The sequence below is a fragment of the Oryza sativa genome, chromosome 9 (genome assembly GCF_034140825.1).
Source record: "Oryza sativa Japonica Group chromosome 9, ASM3414082v1".
In the NCBI taxonomy this organism is placed as follows: Eukaryota; Viridiplantae; Streptophyta; class Magnoliopsida; order Poales; family Poaceae; genus Oryza; species Oryza sativa.
The window spans coordinates 20922322-20943431 of NC_089043.1; the positions used below are offsets into that span (position 1 = coordinate 20922322).

Genomic DNA, 21110 nt, shown 5'->3' on the forward strand with positions numbered 1-21110 from the left:
TCTACTTATAATACGATTCGTATAGAGAAAAATAAAGAAGACAAATGTTGTTAAGTAGTAAAACGAACCATTTTTAGTTTAGGGATGAAATAAGAAAAAAATATTTTAGAGTTAATCCAATGGAATAGTCCAGTCAAGTAAAGTGGATTTCTTTAAATATGAAAATTCCCAAATGCCTGTATTTTTTTTAAATAAATGATTTTGTGTTCAACCATTTTTATCCCTAATTCTACACATGAAGGCTGAAGCTAGCATCCATTGTTGTCTCATCTTCATAACTAAGCTCACTCCCTCGCATATTTGACTCTGACATTGTTCATTTGTTAATCTTAGGTGTTAACTTGCTCGATGTTTGTGCGGTGCACCGGCACGCCAGTGCCATGAGCCAGCGAGTACAGTTTAGCCCCTTATTAGATGTCTCCATCTGTATTCTAGAATTGCCGCTCAATTTGTATTTTAAAGGTGTGCGCGCCACCATATGTTACTCTCCTGTCCCATAATATAACAATCCAATACGAGACATGAAACATTGTAATACTATAAATCTAAATAAGAGGCTTATCCAAATTTATAATAGTGTCATGTCCTATACTAAGGTTGCTATATTAAGAGACAAAATATACTATTTTGAGAGTGAGTAGTTGATAGTAAAAAAAGGTTACTTCCTCCGTCTCAAAATGTTACAACCTAATATAACGCACCCTATTACAATGAATTTGAACATTCATTGTACTGAATGAATCTAATTTTATCTTTACTTAGGTTACAACATTTTAGAACGGAAGGAGTGGTTAACATAGTACTTAATACCGTGTAAAGAGCAAATATGCCTGATATTTTGTAATGTGGGGAGTACTCAACTTCAAATCGTAACACAATTCCCATGAATACATCTGTACATTTTAATATACAATGCCGCTCAAATCACAAAATAATACAAATCAAGTCAGCCTCTACTGAATTAAGAGCTTAAGGGAAAGGTAAAAAAAATCATATTACAATATCGAATCAAAACTCATAAAATTTTGGCCAGGAAACAAATAATTCTCCTACAAAACTACCATGCTTTTTTAAAGTTTTATAGTTTCAATTTAATCTTATCAGACCATTTGAATATATCGGAATAAACCTGGTCACCGCCAAGCTCTTCACCAGTTGCCCCAGCAGCAATCCTGATAATATCCTCGATTAAAGCAAAATTCCCCATGATATCAACGTGCGCACCACTCTGGGTGCCCCTGCCTTCGAGGAGATTTGAGGGTGGAGAATGGCTGTATTCTCTGACGTAGGTCTTGCTGCCAGAAGGGTTGAAGCGTGTTTTTCCTCGCCAGCCTTTTGCGCACATATATCCTGCACTAAGAACTGGTACGGTCTCATCACCATTAGACAGGTAAACGCCGCCTTTCAGACAGCTATTCTCATCCCCACCCTCAGCTGAAGCGTCTATCTGAAAAGGTATATAGCACTCTGCTTGTGGGGCTAATTTATAGACATATGCTCTCTCCGTCGGAATGCCAACTCCATACATTGAAAATATTTCCATTTCAGGTGCATTTGGTAATCTGCAAATGAAAGGATTATAAGGCGTATGAAAAAAGTTGAACAGAATATCAGATAGAAAAAAATGTACTTGATTCACAATAAACACGTTTGTCATTTAGCTTGGTGGTGTAATGGATGTGTGCATCTCACTTGGTGCAGAGGCCAGAAATTATATACTTTACATTCCAAAACTACATGTTCCACATAAACCTAAATCACATGTTTCACAAGAAACAGAACATACTAGAATGAGATGAGAATGTTGGCAAAAGACTCTTACTTTGTTTCCAAGGGATTTGACCAGTATTTGTAGTGGCCGTACTTTGGATCATCCAAGTTGTCAGCAATCCCATACGAAAAGTGAACACTTCCACGCTGCATCATCCTTGGAGCAACAAAACGAAGAAGATCTATAATGGAGCCAGCAGTGTAAACCTTGTAGTCTGCAACTGCCTTTATTCCGCCCCATCCTAATTCATGATACTCTGTCCATATATCCCGGCATGATGTATTTGAGTGGGCAATATTATTGCCTTTGACAGCATCCTGAAACAAGCATAGCGTTAAGGTTTTGCTATAATCATAAACGCTTACAACCCCATCCTCAGAAAATTAATGTCCAAACCATACATAACATATTAAAGAAAAGAAACCATTCTACATAGAGCATTATGTAGCATAATTGAACCTAAAATTATTGAACGGTGAATTGAAACAATCAAAATGGGGCTGCATAAGTGCATAAAACCAAGAGAACAAAGGCACATAATTACATAAACAAGTAAAAGCTAGAAAATCCTAACACATGTGCAGGCATGCAGTGCAGCTCAAATACAGAATGACGGGAACAATTTTCTTTGGACTCGTTTTCAAATAATATGTAGGCAAAAGAGTGGCCCTGATATTAGTTAATTTTACCTGCAAATAGATGTGAAATAGCTGCACCAGCTACACGGGAAAAGAGTACCAACCATAATGATAAAAGCAATTATCACTAAATGAGGGGGGAAGTTACATAAATGAATAGTACATATCGCATACAAGACTGCTGAAAGAGCTAGAGCAAACTGCCAGATGCATTGATAAGTAGCACGAGAAAATACTACACATCTAGCAAAATAGTGATAAGCAAAAAAATGATGGTCAGTAAGTAAAGAAAATGCTAATATACTTTTGGATACTCACACGAAATTCTATCTGCTCAATTTCTGAAGATGGAGCCTCTGCTACATCTTTACCGAAAGAGACAATTCTTCCATACTTAACAGGTTCTGGATGAACCTCATTCTTCCCGTTAGCATCCTTAGAAACCTCAGAATCATTGATTTTCTGATTCTTAGCTTTACACTCAAAACCATCTTCTGGAGACCAATCCAAATCTCCCCAAATGGTGTCACCGCCCTTAGGAATCATTGACATTGTTGAATCCCATGTGCGGGTCATACGCATCAAATGGCGTAAGGTCTGAAGTCCAAGGAAGTCAGAGTCTAGGACTTCTGGTGCAATGGCTCTGTATGTGAATACCATAATTTTAGATAGGGGTACTAATCTTTTGACCACATAAAAGAGAAGTAAATTAAATATACCATACACAGCAGAAAATTTATAGTTCAAGTGAAACCAGAGAAGTAAATATTACTACAAGTAATGGTTTTACAACTCTAATCTTGAACTAAGGACAATATTTCAGATGGCACATTGTAATAGTGTTACATCTCTATATTAGCATTTTCGACAGTTACTTATTTCTCAATCTCAAGCATAATTATTAGCATTAAGAAGGTGCCTAGTTCTATCATCTATCATTTCATTGATATATTGAAAACGGTATCATGTTTTCTTTATATTTCACCTTCAATAAAGTATCAAGAAGATAGTTACACAATTACCGAAAGGATTTATGCAATGGCATTTTTAAGCTAAATCAAGTAATTCAATGGTTCCCACAAACTTTATCACAGATCATAGGTATTGACCTATAATCAAATCGTACAGTACCTAGAGTAGTGTATACAGTATTGACAACTTCAGTACTGACTAAAATTCTTTTATTAGCACAGTTATATAATAATTATATGGAGAAAATTTAAAAGATACCATCGTGGAGATACATGAGTTGCAAAATACCATCGTACTCCCTCTGTCCCATAAAAAATGAATCTAGGATAGGATGTGACACATTCTATGACTATGAATCTGGACATATATATGTCCAAATTCGTAGTAATAGGATATGTCACATCCGGTACTAGGTTGGTTTCTTATGGTACGGATGGAGTATGTGACAATGACATGTGGGACCCACATGTCAGTGACACGTATAATGGTATTTTCCAACTCTGAGATTTTCCGATGATACCAAGCAAATTATATATGTGACTAAGGTTTGAGAAAAAAAATACTCCATTGGTTAGGTAACTGGATTGCCACAAGCAGAGGTGCCAAATCCTGTTGTGAACTGATAGTCCTCAGAGCATTAATCAAACTTATATTCAAGCTAGAGGATGTTGTTACACATAACAGTTATAAATTGAATTGACAAGTACGTAATCCTATAAACAACTGCATTATGAACTAATTTGGTTTCAACATAGTAAAACCTCAAATAATACTAACAATTGTACAGTAGAATTGCAGACTTTTGATTTCAATTACCTAGCAACAGCAACATCTTTGGCTTCAGATGAGAAAAGTCCTGCAACAGCCTTAGGAACTCCTAAGAAAGGTCCGCCAATATTCATTACAGATTTGATGTGCTTTGCACACCAATTTGGACCACCACCACCACCCATGGGAGGAGGAGCCTCAACCCACTTCATAAAATGCAGAAAATAGAGAACCCCCATAGAATGTGGGATCACCACCACCCTATTTCCACCATTAGTTGCTACCAGGAGTTCAATGTTACTTTTTATCCTGCTCAAAGTTTGATCACGAACCTGCAGGTGGTAATTTACATTACAGACAAGCATCATTTAACTCAGTCTAAACCTCTGAGGAGAACATAGCCAAGCATCAAAGGAAATCCATGTATCTAAGTGCATTAAATATGGCTACCTCAGTGTTCTGGAAAGATAACCTCCAATCATATGCAGCCATGTACATGGTCTTTTCTTCATATCCAATACGAGCTAAATTTGCAATCAAAACAGCCCAAACAAAATACCCAGGAACAAAATAGTCTGCTGCCACTAGGCCTGTGACTGGCCGAACTCTTATTCCTGGTTTATCTAATCCAGTTTCATTGTCCAGTGACATATGTTCAACCCAGCATAAAGGCCTGAAAATATTTCAAGAGAACTAATGAGAAAGTGGGAGTATACGCAGCCCAAGTATTAGTGTGCAGCACACGTAGCAAAAGTGCATTACACTAACAAAAGAAGAATAGGTCATTATGGCATCCCAACTTCTAGACTAAAGAACAATGGTTCAATGACTAAAGGATGAAACATAAAGAGCAACAGTGAACTAATCAATGCCGTGTGCAACCTATTAAGGCCCATGTGATGGAGCAATAGAATAGTAATCATGCCTTCCTAAGGTTGGTGTTAATGTACCATGTTTAAGTGATCACCATGCAAGGATTAGGGACATATTTATTACTTAGGAATATGTCTATCTGGTTATTTGGTATATTATCTCTTAGCTAGACAGGGTATTAACCAAATCGATATCTATATATATTAGGAAAAAAGGCCCACTATGAGTCTACTGTGATCATTACCGGCAAGCAAGAAATAAACAAAAGTACTTATTTCTCCCTTCTCTCCTCGTCCTTGTGGTGCGACTATCACGATGGCATAATCACACCACTTTGGCCAAGGGACACTTCAATTAGGCCTAGCATGCAAGCCTAACAATGAGACATGCCATTCCTAGCTAGAGGTTTTCTTGAGAAACGGGCTGCGGAAAGACAAACTAAAAATCTAAAAGAAACAATCTTCAGAATTAACAGGCTGTACTGGTGACTGTAATACTGTATCAAACAAGGTAAACACACCATGATGCATAATCACTTACCCATATATCATTGTAGTTTTGTAACCATCAACAAAAACATCAAAGCAACGAAAATTGCTGTTATGACAATAAAAAATAATTACAAAAGTAATACCACATGAAGGAGTCAAGTCGTGTTATTACGCTAAATATTGCAGTGTGTTGTCCTATATTGTCTATTCTTTGTATGGATTCTTTTAGGCCGAAGCTACGCCGTAAAGTATAAACATTTAGGTCTTGTTTTTAATATGTAAATTATCAACTTCACTAACTGTCAATATATATACATGGACAGCTCTAGCTCAACAACACAAGGCTTAGAAGCAAGGACTAGGAGGAAAATTGTTCAGAAATCCCAAGTTGTTCAACAGACAGTAGGCAACATGGGTCTTTCAAGAAAAGAATAATTAAATAACGGAACAGTCAGATTCCCTCAGTTGAAACCTATAAGGCGTGCCTGTAAGAAACCATACCAAAAGTTCTTTTTTTCATGCAAATTGCAGTTCTCTTCTAAAAACCCTGAAAGCACGCAATATAGAAGCATATTGTTTCTCTTGATCAATTCTGTTTCTATATCTGGTCAAATCATCACCACTTTGAGTTTGCTGGTAATAGTAAACAGTGAAATCAAATGGTGAAAGAAAAGCAAGAATATGATCCAGTTTCACAAGTTTACCTCTTGCCTATTCACCATCCTACTTTCCTGATACTGATTATTTACAACATTTGAAGACAAATGAAACTATGAAAGAAACAGCTACGCCAACATTTCAATTTTTTTCTTGGTCGAGAAAATTTGAGATATCTCAAGCAATTAGTACAAAGCTGACCAGGAAGATGAATACTCATTCTTTGTATTTAGCACCCAACTCATTCAACATAGTCATATTTCAACAAAATTGGGACAAATACTTATTCCTCAGCTCAAAGATATTACGAAATACAACACTTAAAAGTAACACTTAGAAAGTGTAGTATTTTGCAACCAAGAATGATTGAAATAAGCTAATCTCATTCCCGAAATCGTAAATCACAAGTCACACAACAAAGGCACCCAAAAAAGTAACAGACACTTCTCAAATTAAAGCATCACAGCATTAAATTTCTAAAACTAACACTGACGAACAAACAAAAGCAGAAAGTAGAGCACGAATGATGAAAGCAACATCTAAACCGATATAGACACAACCAATGACAAACTAACTAAAGATCAATGCTCCATAACTCGGATAAAAAACCTCCAACGTTACTTGCATAAATTAATTTTTACGGGCACTAAATGATCGTGGTAATTCAAGAGAGACAGATTGAGGGGGAGAGAGAGAGAGAGAGAAGAGGCGGAGGAGAGGGAAGGCAACCTCTTGTACACGTCGCCGAACGTGCCGCCCCAGAGGCGCTTGCGGAAGAGCCCCTCGGCGCACTGGTGCCCCTCCCAGAGCTCGAGGCCGCCGGTGACGATGCCCGGGACGAACACGACGGGGTGCTTCGCCCGCAGCCCCTCCTTCTGCAGCTTGACCCCGGGAGGGTCCGGGAGCGGCCCCGTGATCGCCTCCGTGACGTACTGCGGGAACGACGCCGGCATCGCGTTGTACAGGAAGAGCAGCAGCCACCACGCCGAGCACACGCACCCCACCAGCCAGCAGCAGCTGTCCACGCACGACCACCTGGCCCTCGTCCGCTTCGTCGCCTCCTTCGCCGCCGCCGCCGCCGCCTCCGGAGGAGGCGCCGCCGAGGAGGACGACGATCCCGGCTTCTTCTTCCCCTTCTCGTCGAGGTCGGAGCCGTTGCTGCTGTCCTCGTTCGGCTGCTCCGGCGGCGGCTGCGGCTGCTTCCGGCGCCGCAGCAGCGACATGGCGGCGGCGGAGGCGGCGGGAACCGGGGGGGAGGCTACCGGCGAGGGGGCGCGCGCATCCCGGGGGCGGTGGAAACCCTAGGCGGCGCGGCGGAGGCGGGGAGGCGAGAGAGGTGGCGGCTCCGCGGGGTTCGCGCTTGTGAGGTCGGGGAGGAGAGAGAGGCTAGCCTCCTCGAATGCCACCGGCGCACCGGGGGTCTCGACCGGGGCCCGTGAACCCGGTGCACGTGGGTCCCCTGGGTTACTGTCGTGTGGGCCCGGAGGTGGAAAGTGAGGGGGCGGTGCAGAAAGACTCGGTGCAGGGGACAGGGGGGACCTGGGATCGGATGGGGTGACTGGGGTCGTGGGGCCAGGTTGTCAGTCAGAGGCGGTGGGGGCAGCGTTGGTTGGCTTGGGGGAAATAATAATGGCGATTCCGTCAGCGAAAGAATCTGACCCGAAAAGTACAGTAGTTTTTTCTCCTAAGCACTGACGTTACATTATTAGCCTGAAAATTTTCGTGATTTTATTGACAGTTTCAGAGCATAAACACGATTTGTGAGCCAGTCGATTCCACATTTTAATGCTCATATCTTGGCTGTCCCTGTCATGCACTGTACACAAATCGTTTTCTAGGGAGCAAAATTTGAAGCCATGGTTGCGACGTGAAAAAGACCTTTCTTTTTTTTTTTAAGTTGTTGCCTGTTCCACACGGGAAAGGTGTTAAGTGTTAGCATGTCTGCATTTACAAAGGCGTCGGCAGTGGGCCGGCCTTGTAGCATTGATCCTAGTTCCAACATGATTAGGTTATTTTAGGGGAACACTGACACCACTGTCTGGAATAAGTTCTTTTTACAATTGAGCTGATGGAAGTTTTTTTTCGTTTCCATTTATCTGCCTGCAGATTCTTTTTTATGACGCAGTATTTGGTCACATTTCTGATAGTTTCCTGGATATTTCATCCTCGCTAAAAATGTGTGGTATGGGTAAGCAACCTTCTGGAAATGTGTGGTTTGGCGTGATCAGGTTGCTGTCTAAATGAATATATGTAAATAGTTTGTGTTAGACATGTTATCTATTATTCTATTTGCTTGAGGATTACTAATTGCTAAGTCATATTTTATTTTGCCTATAATGTTTAGCTTTTCTTCTAGTACTAGAAGTTTGGAATGGATGATCTCCCCGACATTTTGACTAGAATATACTAGTTACTCGAATATGGTTACATGAAAGAGTTTTTATGAAAAAAGAAAAGTCTTTCAGGGCATTATGTCTTCTTTCCAGAAAGGAAAAAAAATCAAACTAGAGCATTTTCTTCTAGTAGATTAATCGTATAGTTTCATTAATTAACTGGTAGATTAATCGTAGCATGTCGAGATCGAGAGAGAGAACGAGAGACTGAGAGAGCGCTGCCATCATGGCTAATCCAGACAGGAGAGAAATTCAGCCCAAAGACTAGCGATGTTTGTTTCGGCCTTTCGGCGGCTGTGCTCATGCGATGATGGGCCGAATCCTCCACAACTCCAAAGTTGCCTGCACACGGTACATGCCCAGCTAAAAACTACTACTCCAGAACGGACCAAACTCTCCTTTTCGTTGGATCAATCGATCGATGACCTTCGTTCCAATCAATAATTCAAACACGCGCAGTGTCGCAGTATCACTCTTTTAGTTAAGAAGTCTGCGTGCACGCCTAGCCGCAGACAAGATGAGCGAAAAAATAATTTCCAAATAAGACGAGAAAGGCAGCGAGCAATGAGCATAGTTGTTAGAGCTGCATTAGCCTTCAATCAGCGACCTAACCCCACCCGGAAAAGAACCCGTTAACAACTCACAGCGTGTAGCTTTGGAGCGCTATCATTAGCGATGATCGCTTGGAGCATCAGTTTGTCACCACTAGAGCAGCGGCAGCCGCTGCTCCTGATCAAGCGCAAGCTGGGGAGGGGAGACAGACCGAGCCCACCCTGCTGTTGGCACGAGCCGCCTCCCGGCCCGCGCGCATGTGCCCGCCGTCGATCATTCGCCTCCCACCGTGTGCGTGCGTGCGCGCGCGCGGCCAGGAAAAAGGGCCAGGATTACGGTGTCAGCCGCGTGTGGGCGAGACGAGGCGATGGGGCCGCGCGGCGGAGCCGCGCGCGCTTAGCTGTGGGCTGCGACCACGCGACGCGCGTTATTTCGGTCGGTTTTCGAGGGGGCCGATGGCCGGTAGCGTGCGTGACGGCTGGCTGCCGCGCTGCCGCGGCGACGGGTAGTGTGAGTCGGCGGCGACACGGTGCGTGCGCGGACGGCGGGCGCGCGGGCGCACGGGGCTGATGATGGGATGAGCATGGAGGACGACCACCCACGCGCGGGCGGCGGGCACACGGGATACGAGATAAAAGAAAAAAGGTCGTAAGATTGAGGGCTTGGCCGCTTGGGAGTTAGGGACGTTGCCGAAGGAATCCTGTTGGTCGAGACGTCAGAGTTGCGGTGGCCAGCCGCCCGGTAGGCCGTCTCCGGACTGGAGTAGTATTTCTGAAGTTTACGGGGCGGCTGATGCTTCTACTCCATATTAACTATTCCATCGGAACCGTGCGATTATTACGTGCGGTTTTTAAAAACCATGATAAACCGTGCGATTATTACGTGCTTAGCAGCAAAGATGTTAGAGATGTGTGCAGCAACGAAGATGCTATCTTCAAGTTTTGCCTTTGCTAGAATCATCCTCTTCATCGTTATCTCTATTTTCTTTCACGTTATTAGGCCAAACATGAAATGGATGGGGATGCAGTGACATTCTCATATCGGAGAGACGTGATCGTTAACACGTGAACCCTATCATCCACATAACCACATGTCTATGATCACATTAGAGGATCTACTTCTCCAAAAGGAGATAAATATTGTTACAGTGACTCAATCCATATAAACCAAAATCTAGTACCACCACCAATTTCTCTCCCTTCCTCTTTCCTTTTTCACTAACGTGCAAGAGACCTGCAAACACAAAAAGGTTTCTTACTGTCACAACCCGCACACAACTTCCTGTTTGACAGTCCACACGGGCGCGCACGTGAGCCCCACCACGCATCCGAGATGAGATGTGTCAGAGAACTCTGCATCGATGGATCGATCGACCGCTGTTTAATGGAGGCAGCAGTAACGTCTGTGAGCAGCCGCTGCGCCGCTCATAAATAAACCCCCCCCCCCCCCCCCCCCACTTGTGCTCCTCCGCCTCTTCCTGCCATTAAGCACCAGATCCTAATCCGCCATTAATGCCCTTAACTCCAAGCTCGATATCAGAGGAGGAAGAAGAGGCGTAGGAGTAGTACGGCTCCGCCGCCTCCCTCCCCTGCCATTATAAGCTCACGCGCGGCGCTCGCCCGGGCGGCTCTGCCACCTGTGACCTTGCTGTTGCTGTCACCGGAGAGGCGGAGGGGATGCTCACGTGCATCGCGTGCTCGAAGCAGCCCGGCGGCGGCGGCGGGGAGCCGCTGCACGAGCCGCCGGAGGACGAGGACGCCGTCGATGGCGGCGGCGGCGGCGGCGGGGCGACGCCCAGCACGCGGCTGGCCATCAAGGCGCTCACTGCGCAGGTGGGGTTCTCGGTACTTCACTCTCGAGAGTCGAGACTGTCACTGTGTGTGCTTGAAGCTCTTCTTTTCTTATCCTGTTGATTAATTCAATGAAAAAGAAAAGAAAAGAGAAGATGATGGTTTTGGTTCTGAAGGGTTCCTGCTTTTCTGTTCAGATTTTGCTTCGTTTTGATCGTGGTATATAATTTTTTTTTGGGATGTTCAAGCTCTTTGAATGTTTGAATCTTTGGTTCGGGTAGGTCGTAATCAACCAGATCGGGCTTGATTTTGACGGGAGGTTTTTGTTTTGGGGTTTCGTTTCAGATCAAGGACATTGCGTTGAAGGCGTCGGGCGCGTACCGGCACTGCAAGCCCTGCGCCGGCTCGTCGTCGGCGGCGGGGGCCTCGCGCCGGCACCACCCGTACCACCACCGCGGCGGCGGCGGCGGCTTCGGCGACCCCGACGCGGCCTCGGGCTCCGACCGGTTCCACTACGCGTACCGCCGCGCCACGAGCTCGGCGGCCTCGACGCCGCGCTTCCGCGGCGGCGGCGGCGGCGGCGCGCTGTCGAGCGGGGACGCTACGCCGTCCATGAGCGCCCGCTCCGACTTCCCCATCGGCGACGAGGAGGATGAGGAGGAAGACGACGACGACGAGATGGTGTCAACCGGCGGCGGCGGCGGCGGCAAGGAGGAGGACGCGAAGGAGTGGGTGGCGCAGGTGGAGCCCGGCGTGCTGATAACCTTCGTCTCGCTGCCACAGGGCGGCAACGACCTCAAACGCATCCGGTTCAGGTGTGTTCTTGAGCATGCTCGAGCTAAATTCTGCATTTCCAGTGCATAACTCGGTTCTTTGATCAGTGAAAGACTGAAAATTCTACTTATTTGCATTAGTCCTTAGCATATATGATTGAAAGTTTAGTTTGCGCTCGTATGAATGATTGAATTCTGGTCGTGCTAAATATAAATTAGATCAAAGTATATTGAATTGAGATAGTAACTTTGCGGTGTAAATGGGGGCGAAATGTCATGCTTAGGAGCTTTGTTCTGAACCTGCTTCTTTAGTCAAGAAGCAAACTGGACAAAAGCGAGTAGTTTTGACTTTTGATAGCCAGTTAAAATCAAACAAGCCCCTATGGATGAGGCAGTAATTTCTCCCAAGCCCCTATGGATGAGGTAGTAAATTTTCATTGATCATTGCCTCGGGGCACTGGCAATTTATGGAGAACAGCACAATAGATTGTTAAATCTTCATACTTCAACTAGCCATGTTTTAGTTTTTTTTTTCCGATTGCTCTGTCAACATTGCTATTCCTTCTTTACCTTTTGCAATAATTTTTCGTGGTCTAGTTTACTACTGGTCACACTTTGTGGCATTCTATTTGTATTATTTGTTTTATCTATTGAAAAGGAAAATTTCATTAAGAGGTAGCTTATACTGATTGCCGTAAGTCAATTTTAAACACTGGATGGAGGGGTGTGAGTTTTAAAATTCTTGTACACCCCAATTTCTTACTTAACTGGAATCCTATTTTTACTCGAGGGTGGATAAAAAGCACACCCGTACCATTGGATATGCTACCCTGTATATTAACTTCACTTTTTCCCTCACTCCTATGCAACCTCATAGCCGTTACGTATTCGCTAAATAGTAAATCCCTTATTATTTTAGATTTTACGGCTGGTTATGCTCATAATGGGAACAATCTGGTGTAGGGTTAATGGAGATTACATTAGAAAGTGATACCTTGATTGTCAACTCTATGACAATGGACCTCATTTAAGATTTAACCCCTGATGTGCTGCAGCCAGGTCGAAATCCTGATGTGTCAGCATGCATGTTATGTCCAGTTAGTAGACTCAGAATTTTAAGCCATACATTATTAAAGTTAGGGGATCATGTCAGTTGTTCACCCTGGAGGGTTTATAGGGCTAGAAGATCTAGTAAACAACAGGCTCTATGAAACTTTAAATTTACCAGTACTATGTGGGGGCAAGTCCAGCTCACACATTTGTACTTTATCTATATCATTCATTTGCTTTAGGGGCTGCTTCTGCTCCAGGAAGAGGTAGTATTAGCATGGGATAGAGACAGCAAAGGCCCACAAGCCACATCTCATCTAGGTAGTCAATAAAGAAGCTATATGGAAAGAGAGCAATGGCACAAAGAAGCGTAACTTCTTCTGCTCTCTCTTCTTTGGCCGTTTGTTATTGAGAAATGGTTGGAGGCTTCTGGTCTTATTAATATGTAATAGGGTCCCTCCACACCGGCTTATCAGGGGAACCATCCAACCTGGACCTCTGATTAGCAGCAGCTTTCCTAATGGATGGACTTTTGGTTCTTATGCTGCTGCACTTGTAATGAGATCTTAAAAACTACCACTGCAGACTTAATCTGGACACTATAAAAGAAAATTGTGCATGTGAAAATATGCCCATTATAAATTTGTAGTGTTCAGATTGAGTTTAGAATGGTTGTTTTAAGATTTGTCTATAAGCAGGGTATACTGTTAAAATAATATTCTTGGAGGGAGTTCCTCATGGCCAGCTACGTTGATCAGCCCCCACTGGTATTAGATATAGAATACTACTTTATTGATGGAACACAAGCTGGATCTTAAGATGAGTGCAGTGTTCTTGTTATTTACTTTATTATTAGTTCTAGATCTAAGGCAAGTAGGGACATTTTAAAATTTGTTAATGAGTGGATCCATGGTTGGGTTTGGTAACATTGGTTTGGCTGCTAATGTTGTCATAGACGTTTGGTCAGTTGATTAATGTGCTTTTAGACTACCAATTTACCTCTTGGGCATAGCCACTTGTGCAGTTGATTGCGGATTTCTGTTGCAACTATTAGTCTGAGTTGAATCTGTCATAGTCACCACAGTACCAAGTAAATTATACATGACCAATTAGAAATCTGTAGAGCAAGATGTAACTTAGGAAACTGTAAGGCAGGCTTAAATCATGATTATGAGCCAGAAAACTGAAGCGTGGAATGTCATCGATTTTGGACTGTACTATTGAAAATGAATTCATCTGATTCACCTAATTGATTTTTAAATATCATCTTCCTTTTTCTATTCAGGCCATTCAAAGCTCGTTCCTTGTAAATTATTCTCTGCATAAGTTCTTGGTGAAACTAATGCAAGTGGTCATGGTAATCATTGTTTCGTTGATGTATGTTGTAGGCTGATTGTGTATAAATTTCTCTGATTTGATTTTCGTACAATTTTAACCTTCCAGCTACTTGTTGACTGATCATGTACTTTAGTAGTTTTAAGTTATGCCATGCTGTTTATCTCTTAACTCATTGTTTGATTATGCGCACAGAATGTCATCAGTCCTCACAATATACATCATCATTTATTTACTTCGTATAATAGCGTGGCTTGCAGGAAACTAGTCTAAATGAGATAATGTATAACTAATTAGTATGTGAATCCAAATGTAAGCAAGGCAATCTATATTTGCGTATGAATGCTTTCTTATCATATCTGAAAAAAAAATCATATATAAATTGTTTGTAGCTGTAACATTACCTTGCTGATTCTGTTTGGTGAATAAAATTGTTTTATTATAGCCGTGAGATGTTCAACAAGTGGCAAGCACAAAGATGGTGGGCTGAAAATTATGACAAAGTTATGGAGCTTTACAATGTACAGAGATTTAACCATCAAGCTGTTCCTCTTCCTGCTACTCCAAAATCTGAAGACGAGGTGACGACACTAGCACTCCCCCAAGTTACCATTCTAGTTATTGCAGTTAGTAATGTGACTTTGACATGATTCCATGTCTATTTTTTCTTTTCCTACAGAGCTCAAAGGAGGACAGCCCGGTGACACCACCACTGGGGAAGGAACGGTTACCTCGTTCGTTCCATAGACCATTGTCAGGTGGTGGTGCAGTGGGTTCATCTTCATCAGATTCTCTTGAGCATCATTCAAACCACTACTGTAATGGTGGCCACCACCACCATGGACACCAGTGCTATGATTCAGTGGGGCTGGTCTCAACACCGAAGCTGTCAAGTATAAGTGGAGCCAAGACAGAAACCTCGTCAATGGACGCATCAATGAGGACGAGCTCATCTCCTGAAGAGGTCGACAGATCTGGTGAGCTCTCGGTGTCCATCAGCAATGCAAGTGACCAAGAGCGGGAGTGGGTCGAGGAAGACGAGCCTGGTGTATATATTACCATCCGGGCTTTGCCTGGTGGTATCAGAGAACTCCGGCGTGTTCGATTCAGGTTTGTCTCCCATCCTTCTTGTAACGTCTTTCTTTGTAAATAGGATTGTCTTGTTGGTAATCCGTAAATTGACAAAGTAGAAAAGGTCAGTAATCTGATTTCAAGAACAGCCTAATGCTAATTGCTTGAATCTCCATGATCGAAGAATTTGGAAGCAACTGAATTGCTAGCTACTAGCAGATGATCATGGAAAGAGACTTAATTATTCTCTCTTGCTTGCAGCCGAGAGAGGTTCAGCGAGATGCATGCCAGGCTATGGTGGGAAGAAAACCGAGCGAGGATACATGAACAGTATCTCTGAGATGAAAAAAAGAACTTGTCCTCGCGACACACACAAGTGGTTCTTCAACGAACAATGAATCCAGAGTTGTACATTTGGCACTAACAGTACGCCCTTTGCGGGCAGCAGCAGCCGTCTCAGTTGATACTGATTGTGCATGCATGTGAGCTTAATTTTAAAGCTTTGTTACTACTAACCTTAGGCTCTTGTTGTGGCAAATTCACATGTTCTTTTTCATGGTTTTGGCTTTTGCTTTGGACAGGAAGCTTTTGTTGAGGAACTCAAGACTATCGTAGAGTGATTAGCCTAGAAAAATAATAATTAGAAATTCCATATTCCCTGAACCTGTAGTTTGCAAAACCAAAAGTGTTTCTTCCAAGTTCCATACACCAGTACTTGGTATTTTTTTCTCTTCATCAGTAAATTGAAATTGGTTTTTGTCCCATTTCACGAGCTTATGTGAAATATGGAATATTGAAATGTCATGCCCACCAAACGCAAGTTTTTAGATGGTAGCTAGACAATGGTATTACAATAGTACAAAATATCATATCGGCCATATGCAAATTTTCTCTTTAATAAACTGACCAATTGCACAAGCTCAGTGTGGCTTGGCCAACAGATAAAGAAAGCAAGTTGGCACTCCAGTGGCTCGCAACCACTTCGTGATGTATTGATGGCTACGCGAGTGAACAAAAAGTAGTGAGAAAAAAAAGGCAAAGCAGCAGATAGCAATACGTCCATGTCACGCACATCTGGAGCTGGAGTCGGAGACCCTATTATCGGCTTCTTCCTGGTGCTAATCATGGTGACTGATCACTGATGGAAGCAAGCACAATGTTTCCTGAAAAAAATTTTCTGTGGTCTGAAACCCAGTGATTGTAGTATTGTCAGCTCAGAACTAAACTCATCTTGCTTTGATCCAGAAAAGATATGAAAAGGAAAGGGCTTGTGCATGAACAAGCCAAGCTTAGCTGGTGCTAATAAGACCTCTACCTTACGCTAATCAGTTGTCAGAATCAAGCATAGGTAAGCCAAATGCCTATACCATAATTGCACGGACAGTGGACAAAGGGACATTGGAATCCATTGAACGGCTCATAGTGGTTGTAGTAGTAGTACTAATTAAGTACTGACATTTCATGTCCTAATCTAGGTCAGCACTCAGCAGGCGAATCACTTTGGGTAGGCTAATCCTCACTCAGCAAGGATGGTTAAAGTAGTAGTGGGATTATCCTCTATCAAAGCCGTTTTCATTAGCCAACAACCACACATTTTCGTCAAGCAAAAGATTTTGGTTCGGTACCATATACAAAAGCACCATTTGGAGGATTACAGAGTTGGGGCACTGTGGTAATCAACTAATCAAAACATACAGAAACATAAGGCATATCCTACTATTCCTGATAGCAGATGAAGATAAGGCAGCGGTACCAATCTAAGTCCAAGAGTATCCTCTGATATGTAGTACGGAGTGGAGTAGTAGACTTGAGTAGAAGTGGAGGAACCAAGAGAGGAACTCATCCAAATCAAAGCAACAATTAAGAAACAGGGTAATAGGAAAGAAGGCTACCTAATTTTCTGCCTACCCATCATCAAGATAATGATAGCATAAACAATGGATAAACACACGCCTCACTATCATGGGCAAAAGTTTATAATTATTAAAATGGGAGATTTGCTTGTACTAATTCCTAATCAACATTAAACTAGGACGGGCAAGAATGCATTTAGTTGGAACAGCATCAACTGCGAGTATTTATTAATTCGAAGAAAAGACTTCCTCAGCCACACTAACTTTAGCATACTTATCAAATCAGAAAAGGCATAAAACATCAAATGGGAGAACATTGAAAAAGGATGAGCAGATCTTCCATGTTTCCAGGAGCAGCAATGCACTAGGGCGTATGAGAACACCTCTACCAATCCAATCCATGCATACCTTGTGCCTATTGTTCATTGCTATGTGTGGAATAGAGATCACTTGCAACTTACTGCACAAAAGCATCTGTGTAAGTTAGTACTGTATCCTAGTCTGTATGTGTGCCACTCAACGTATTCAGATTCCTGGTGTGGCTTCAGAATAGGGACAGAGAAAAGAGAATGAAATGAGCTTTTGTCCATCCAAGAGTGGTATGGACTATGGAACAGGTGCCTGCATGACAAGTTGGATTTGCAGAGCAGCGAATAGGCAACAATAGCCCATGCCACTATACCAGAATCAGCTCCAGCTTTGGATGGCAACATTAAACATGTTTACTCTACCATTCAGTAACAAAGCAGCGTCTTTGCAAATCATTTGATTGAATAATTCAATTTGTCATCCTAAAGAAACTCGCTAATGCAATACTGTTATTCAACAGAGTTAAGGATTTAACGTGCAACACTGTTAGTGGCCACATCAGTGCCATCACAATTTCCAAATCACCTCGCTTGTTTAGGTTGTAGCTATAATACAATGAGCATGATTCTTAATTTCTTATAGTAAAACATTGCAGCATGGAGAACCAGCCGTTTATATAGATGGACAGGAATTTTTCAGTATACATGAATTACTCCGTTGTGAAGATTCAGAAGCTAAAAGGCAAAACCTATTGATAGCACAGAAAACATTCTGAAAGAGTGGATTGCATTGATTTGCTTAGCTTAATTAGAGGAGCAAACAAAGACTATCTACAAACAACTCTTTGCAACACCTAAAAGATGAAACAAGCATTGGAAAGGAATGAAAGTAACAAAGCAAGGTCACCTATTTGCATCATCTATTCGTCTCGTCAGGGGAGGCTGCTCTCATGCCCCTTGGCGGAGAGCCGCTTGAGGAACTCGTACGTGGTGATCATGGTGGTGGCAGACAGCGACATTGACGCCCACCTCGGGCCGAGCCCCCTGTAACACGCTCCCCATCCACCCTCCTTGATCAGCCTCCTCACCGTCCTCCCCACCGTAATCGGCTCGCCGCCTTCCCCATCCATGACCTGCATCCTGGTCTTGATGGTGTCCAATGGCATGGTCACAAGGGCGGAAGCGCCACCGGCCATCGCCGCGCTCACTCCCTGCACCACCATGACAGTCTTGTAACCCGGCTGCAGGGAGGAATCCCCTTCCCCGGCATCGATTTCTTGGACACCAACACCGTACTCGCACAGGTAGCAACCAATTCCGCTCCAAATCGTCTTCTGCGACAGCGAGTAGGTCGCCCACCACACGGCATTGGAGGGTGCATAGGTTAGGATGGACATGCCGAAGCCGCGGTACAGGCCGCGGAGGCCGTCGGCGGCCACGATCTTGCGGAAGGCGTCGAGGCCGCCGCGGTAGCGGGAGGCCGGGCACGGGTTCCCCTGCACCATGAGGCGCTGGCTGATGACGTCGACGGGCGTCCACACCACCTGCGCCGCCACGGCGGCGGCGAGCCCCGCCGCGGCGCCCGCGGCCGCGGAAGCCACGGGCTCTGGCGCGCCGAGGGCGAGCGCTGTCGGGCCCACGGCCGAGCGCGTGGCCTCGAGCGCGCCCATGTAGAGCGCGCGCGCCGGGACGGTGCCCGCGAGGGAGGTGGCGAAGCCGCGGTAGAAGGCGAGGGGCCCCTCGCTCCGCAGGATGGCGGTGGCCGCGGCGGCGGCGGAGGGCGGGAGCGACGACGCCGCGGCGTGCGCGGGCGAGGGGGCGACCTGGAGGCGCGTCTTGAGGACGACGGCGGGGTAGAGCGCGGTGGAGACGGCGGAGAAGAGGCCGGCGCCGAGGACGAAGAACCTCCACTTGTCGAGCCGGTCCCAGTCGATCTCCGCCGGGAGCCGCAGCCGCAGCTCCGCCTGGGGCTGGGGTTGCGGGGAGCCATCCACCTTCTCCGCCGCCGCTTCCTTCGGCGGCGGAGGCGCCTCCCTTCGATCTATGGCCTCTCCTCCATGCCCGGCTCACCACTCAAGTCAAACCTCGGCTTCCCTTCCCCCCGCACGCGTCGTATCGTATCACGCCGCCACAAGGTAGACGCACGCGCCACCTCGCAGCGAGTAGTAGTACATGCTCGAGCAAACGGCGGCGGCGGCGGCGGTGGCGGCGGCTAGGGTTTTTGGGGTGGGGGCGAGGAAGAGTGGGAGTGGGATAAAAGCAGAAGCGAGGAGGAGGAGAGGAGGAAGCAAAGCGGTGGCGAAGGGAAGGGAAGGGAAGGGAAGGGTGTGGAACGGGGATGCGACGTGGCGGGCGGTGATTGGGCGGGGAGCTTCTATGCACCACCCTCGAGATTCGTGCTTGGGCGCACTGCACGACTCTCAGCGTGGGCGTGCTGCGTCATGCGTGTCCTGCTTGGCCATTCCGGTGCTGCCGAGTTTACGAGTTTTAGTAGCAACAAAATTCAGGATGGACACGGTTGGAGTACAGATCACATGTGAGACAGCAGTATGAAAGACGTTTCTGGGCACGACACATTCCCCGCCTAAAAAACGACACATTATTTTGCCTTTCAAGCTAACCTTTGCTGTACAGCTAGGTTGTGTTTAGTTTTTGAAAAAAGTTAAAATTTTAGAAAAAAAAGTTGAAAGTTTATGTGTAGGAAAGTTTTAGATGCGATGTGATGGGATGGAAAGTTGAAAGTTGAGGATAGTTGGGGGTGAACTAAACACGGCTCTAGTTGGCATTGTGAAGTACTCCCTCCGTTTCTTTTTTTTTTTGTCAAACTTATTTAATCAAATTTATAAAAAAAATAGTAATATCTGTCATACTAAATTAGTACATTAAATTTAATATTAACTATATTTTATTAATATATTGTTTTGTATTAAAAATATTAATATATTTTTTCTACAAACTTAGTTAAATTCAAAGAAGTTTGGCTAAGAAAAAATTAAATATCTTATAATATAAAATAGATGGAGTAGTAGTAGTAAAGCAATCTAGCTTCAACGTGTTGTCATTGTTTTTTCTCCACGCCCCCTAAATGGCTACACCGTTAACCGCTAGTTTAGGTGAGAACGTCCCTTTACAAGTTCCATCACCCATCATGATTTACCGTGAACTTTTCTCATCCATCACTTCTCGCAATCGGCGTTGTAGTACTGCATCTAACCATGTCCTTACTAGATTTGGCCTATGAGCTCCTACTTGTCTTTGATTTTTCATGTCTTTGCGTTCGATTTAATTTGTTCTTCTTTTAACTTGGCTTGCCTTCGGTTTCTTCTTTCATTGCATCTGTGACACATATCATGATTAAATATGTGTTCTACACAACATTTCTCATTTTGTGATGGTATGCTCAGCCATGCTCGATCTCTCCACCTAATCTCACTAAATTAAAGCATTCGTCTCCTCTGCAAGGCATGCTGATTCCCTCTAAGACCACACGAGACATGACACCCCCTTGCTCTTTGTGTGTGTTGTCCTCTACCAACAAGGCTCAACTCTGAATTAAGATCCCTAGTATTGTATGTATAGTACTGGAGGCTGACATGTGCCCAGAAGGGCTGTGGGCCCTGCATCCCTCAACTCTAAGGGGACGCTACATGCATGGCTATAGTCTATGATGTAGTGTTACAAATACTCTTAGGGTGTATTTAGTTTCTAAAATTGGGGAGAAATTTGAGAAAAATTGGTAGTTTGGAAAAAAAATTAGGAGTTTATGTGTGTAGGAAAGTTTTAAATGTGATGTGATGTGATGGAAAGTTGAGAGT

At 44.2% G+C, this 21110-nt stretch overlaps 3 protein-coding genes across 3 annotated transcripts; 1 reads left to right on the forward strand and 2 right to left on the reverse strand.

Annotated features, from left to right (window-relative positions):
* Positions 1–861: 861 nt before the first annotated feature.
* On the reverse strand, positions 862–7540 carry LOC4347190 (phospholipid:diacylglycerol acyltransferase 1). Its single transcript, XM_015757007.3, has 6 exons — positions 6900–7540; positions 4600–4822; positions 4198–4481; positions 2728–3052; positions 1823–2088; positions 862–1562 (listed from the first exon to the last, which is right to left on the reverse strand). The coding sequence occupies exons 1-6, from the start codon at positions 7391–7393 to the stop codon at positions 1079–1081; spliced, it is 2076 nt and encodes a 691-aa protein (XP_015612493.1). The 5' UTR covers positions 7394–7540; the 3' UTR covers positions 862–1078.
* A 3034-nt stretch (positions 7541–10574) lies between these two features.
* LOC9266134 (protein Brevis radix-like 1) lies at positions 10575–15898 on the forward strand. The gene is made up of 5 exons (XM_015756960.3): positions 10575–10947; positions 11251–11720; positions 14509–14644; positions 14743–15173; positions 15396–15898. Exons 1-5 carry the CDS (start codon positions 10792–10794, stop codon positions 15472–15474), a joined length of 1272 nt encoding a protein of 423 aa, XP_015612446.1. The 5' UTR covers positions 10575–10791; the 3' UTR covers positions 15475–15898.
* A 2055-nt stretch (positions 15899–17953) lies between these two features.
* On the reverse strand, positions 17954–19565 carry LOC4347193 (uncharacterized). Its single transcript, XM_015756962.3, has one exon. The coding sequence runs from the start codon at positions 18963–18965 to the stop codon at positions 18228–18230; it is 738 nt and encodes a 245-aa protein (XP_015612448.1). The 5' UTR covers positions 18966–19565; the 3' UTR covers positions 17954–18227.
* Between the last annotated feature and the right edge of the window lie 1545 nt (positions 19566–21110).

What these genes read in the sequence shown, in the direction of transcription:
- LOC4347190 (XM_015757007.3), bottom strand. Translation starts at nt 7,393, where the DNA reads ATGTCGCTGCTGCGGCGCCGGAAGCAGCCGCAGCCGCCGCCGGAGCAG. An exon ending in TATCTTTCCAGAACACTGAG is followed by an intron (nt 4,482 to 4,599) that starts GTAGCCATATTT and finishes TACCACCTGCAG; the next exon opens with GTTCGTGATCAAACTTTGAG. An exon ending in TCAAATCCCTTGGAAACAAA is followed by an intron (nt 1,563 to 1,822) that starts GTAAGAGTCTTT and finishes TTTCATTTGCAG; the next exon opens with ATTACCAAATGCACCTGAAA.
- LOC9266134 (XM_015756960.3), top strand. Translation starts at nt 10,792, where the DNA reads ATGCTCACGTGCATCGCGTGCTCGAAGCAGCCCGGCGGCGGCGGCGGG. An exon ending in TCAAGGCGCTCACTGCGCAG is followed by an intron (nt 10,948 to 11,250) that starts GTGGGGTTCTCG and finishes GTTTCGTTTCAG; the next exon opens with ATCAAGGACATTGCGTTGAA. An exon ending in CTCAAACGCATCCGGTTCAG is followed by an intron (nt 11,721 to 14,508) that starts GTGTGTTCTTGA and finishes GTTTTATTATAG; the next exon opens with CCGTGAGATGTTCAACAAGT.
- LOC4347193 (XM_015756962.3), bottom strand. Translation starts at nt 18,965, where the DNA reads ATGGGCGCGCTCGAGGCCACGCGCTCGGCCGTGGGCCCGACAGCGCTC.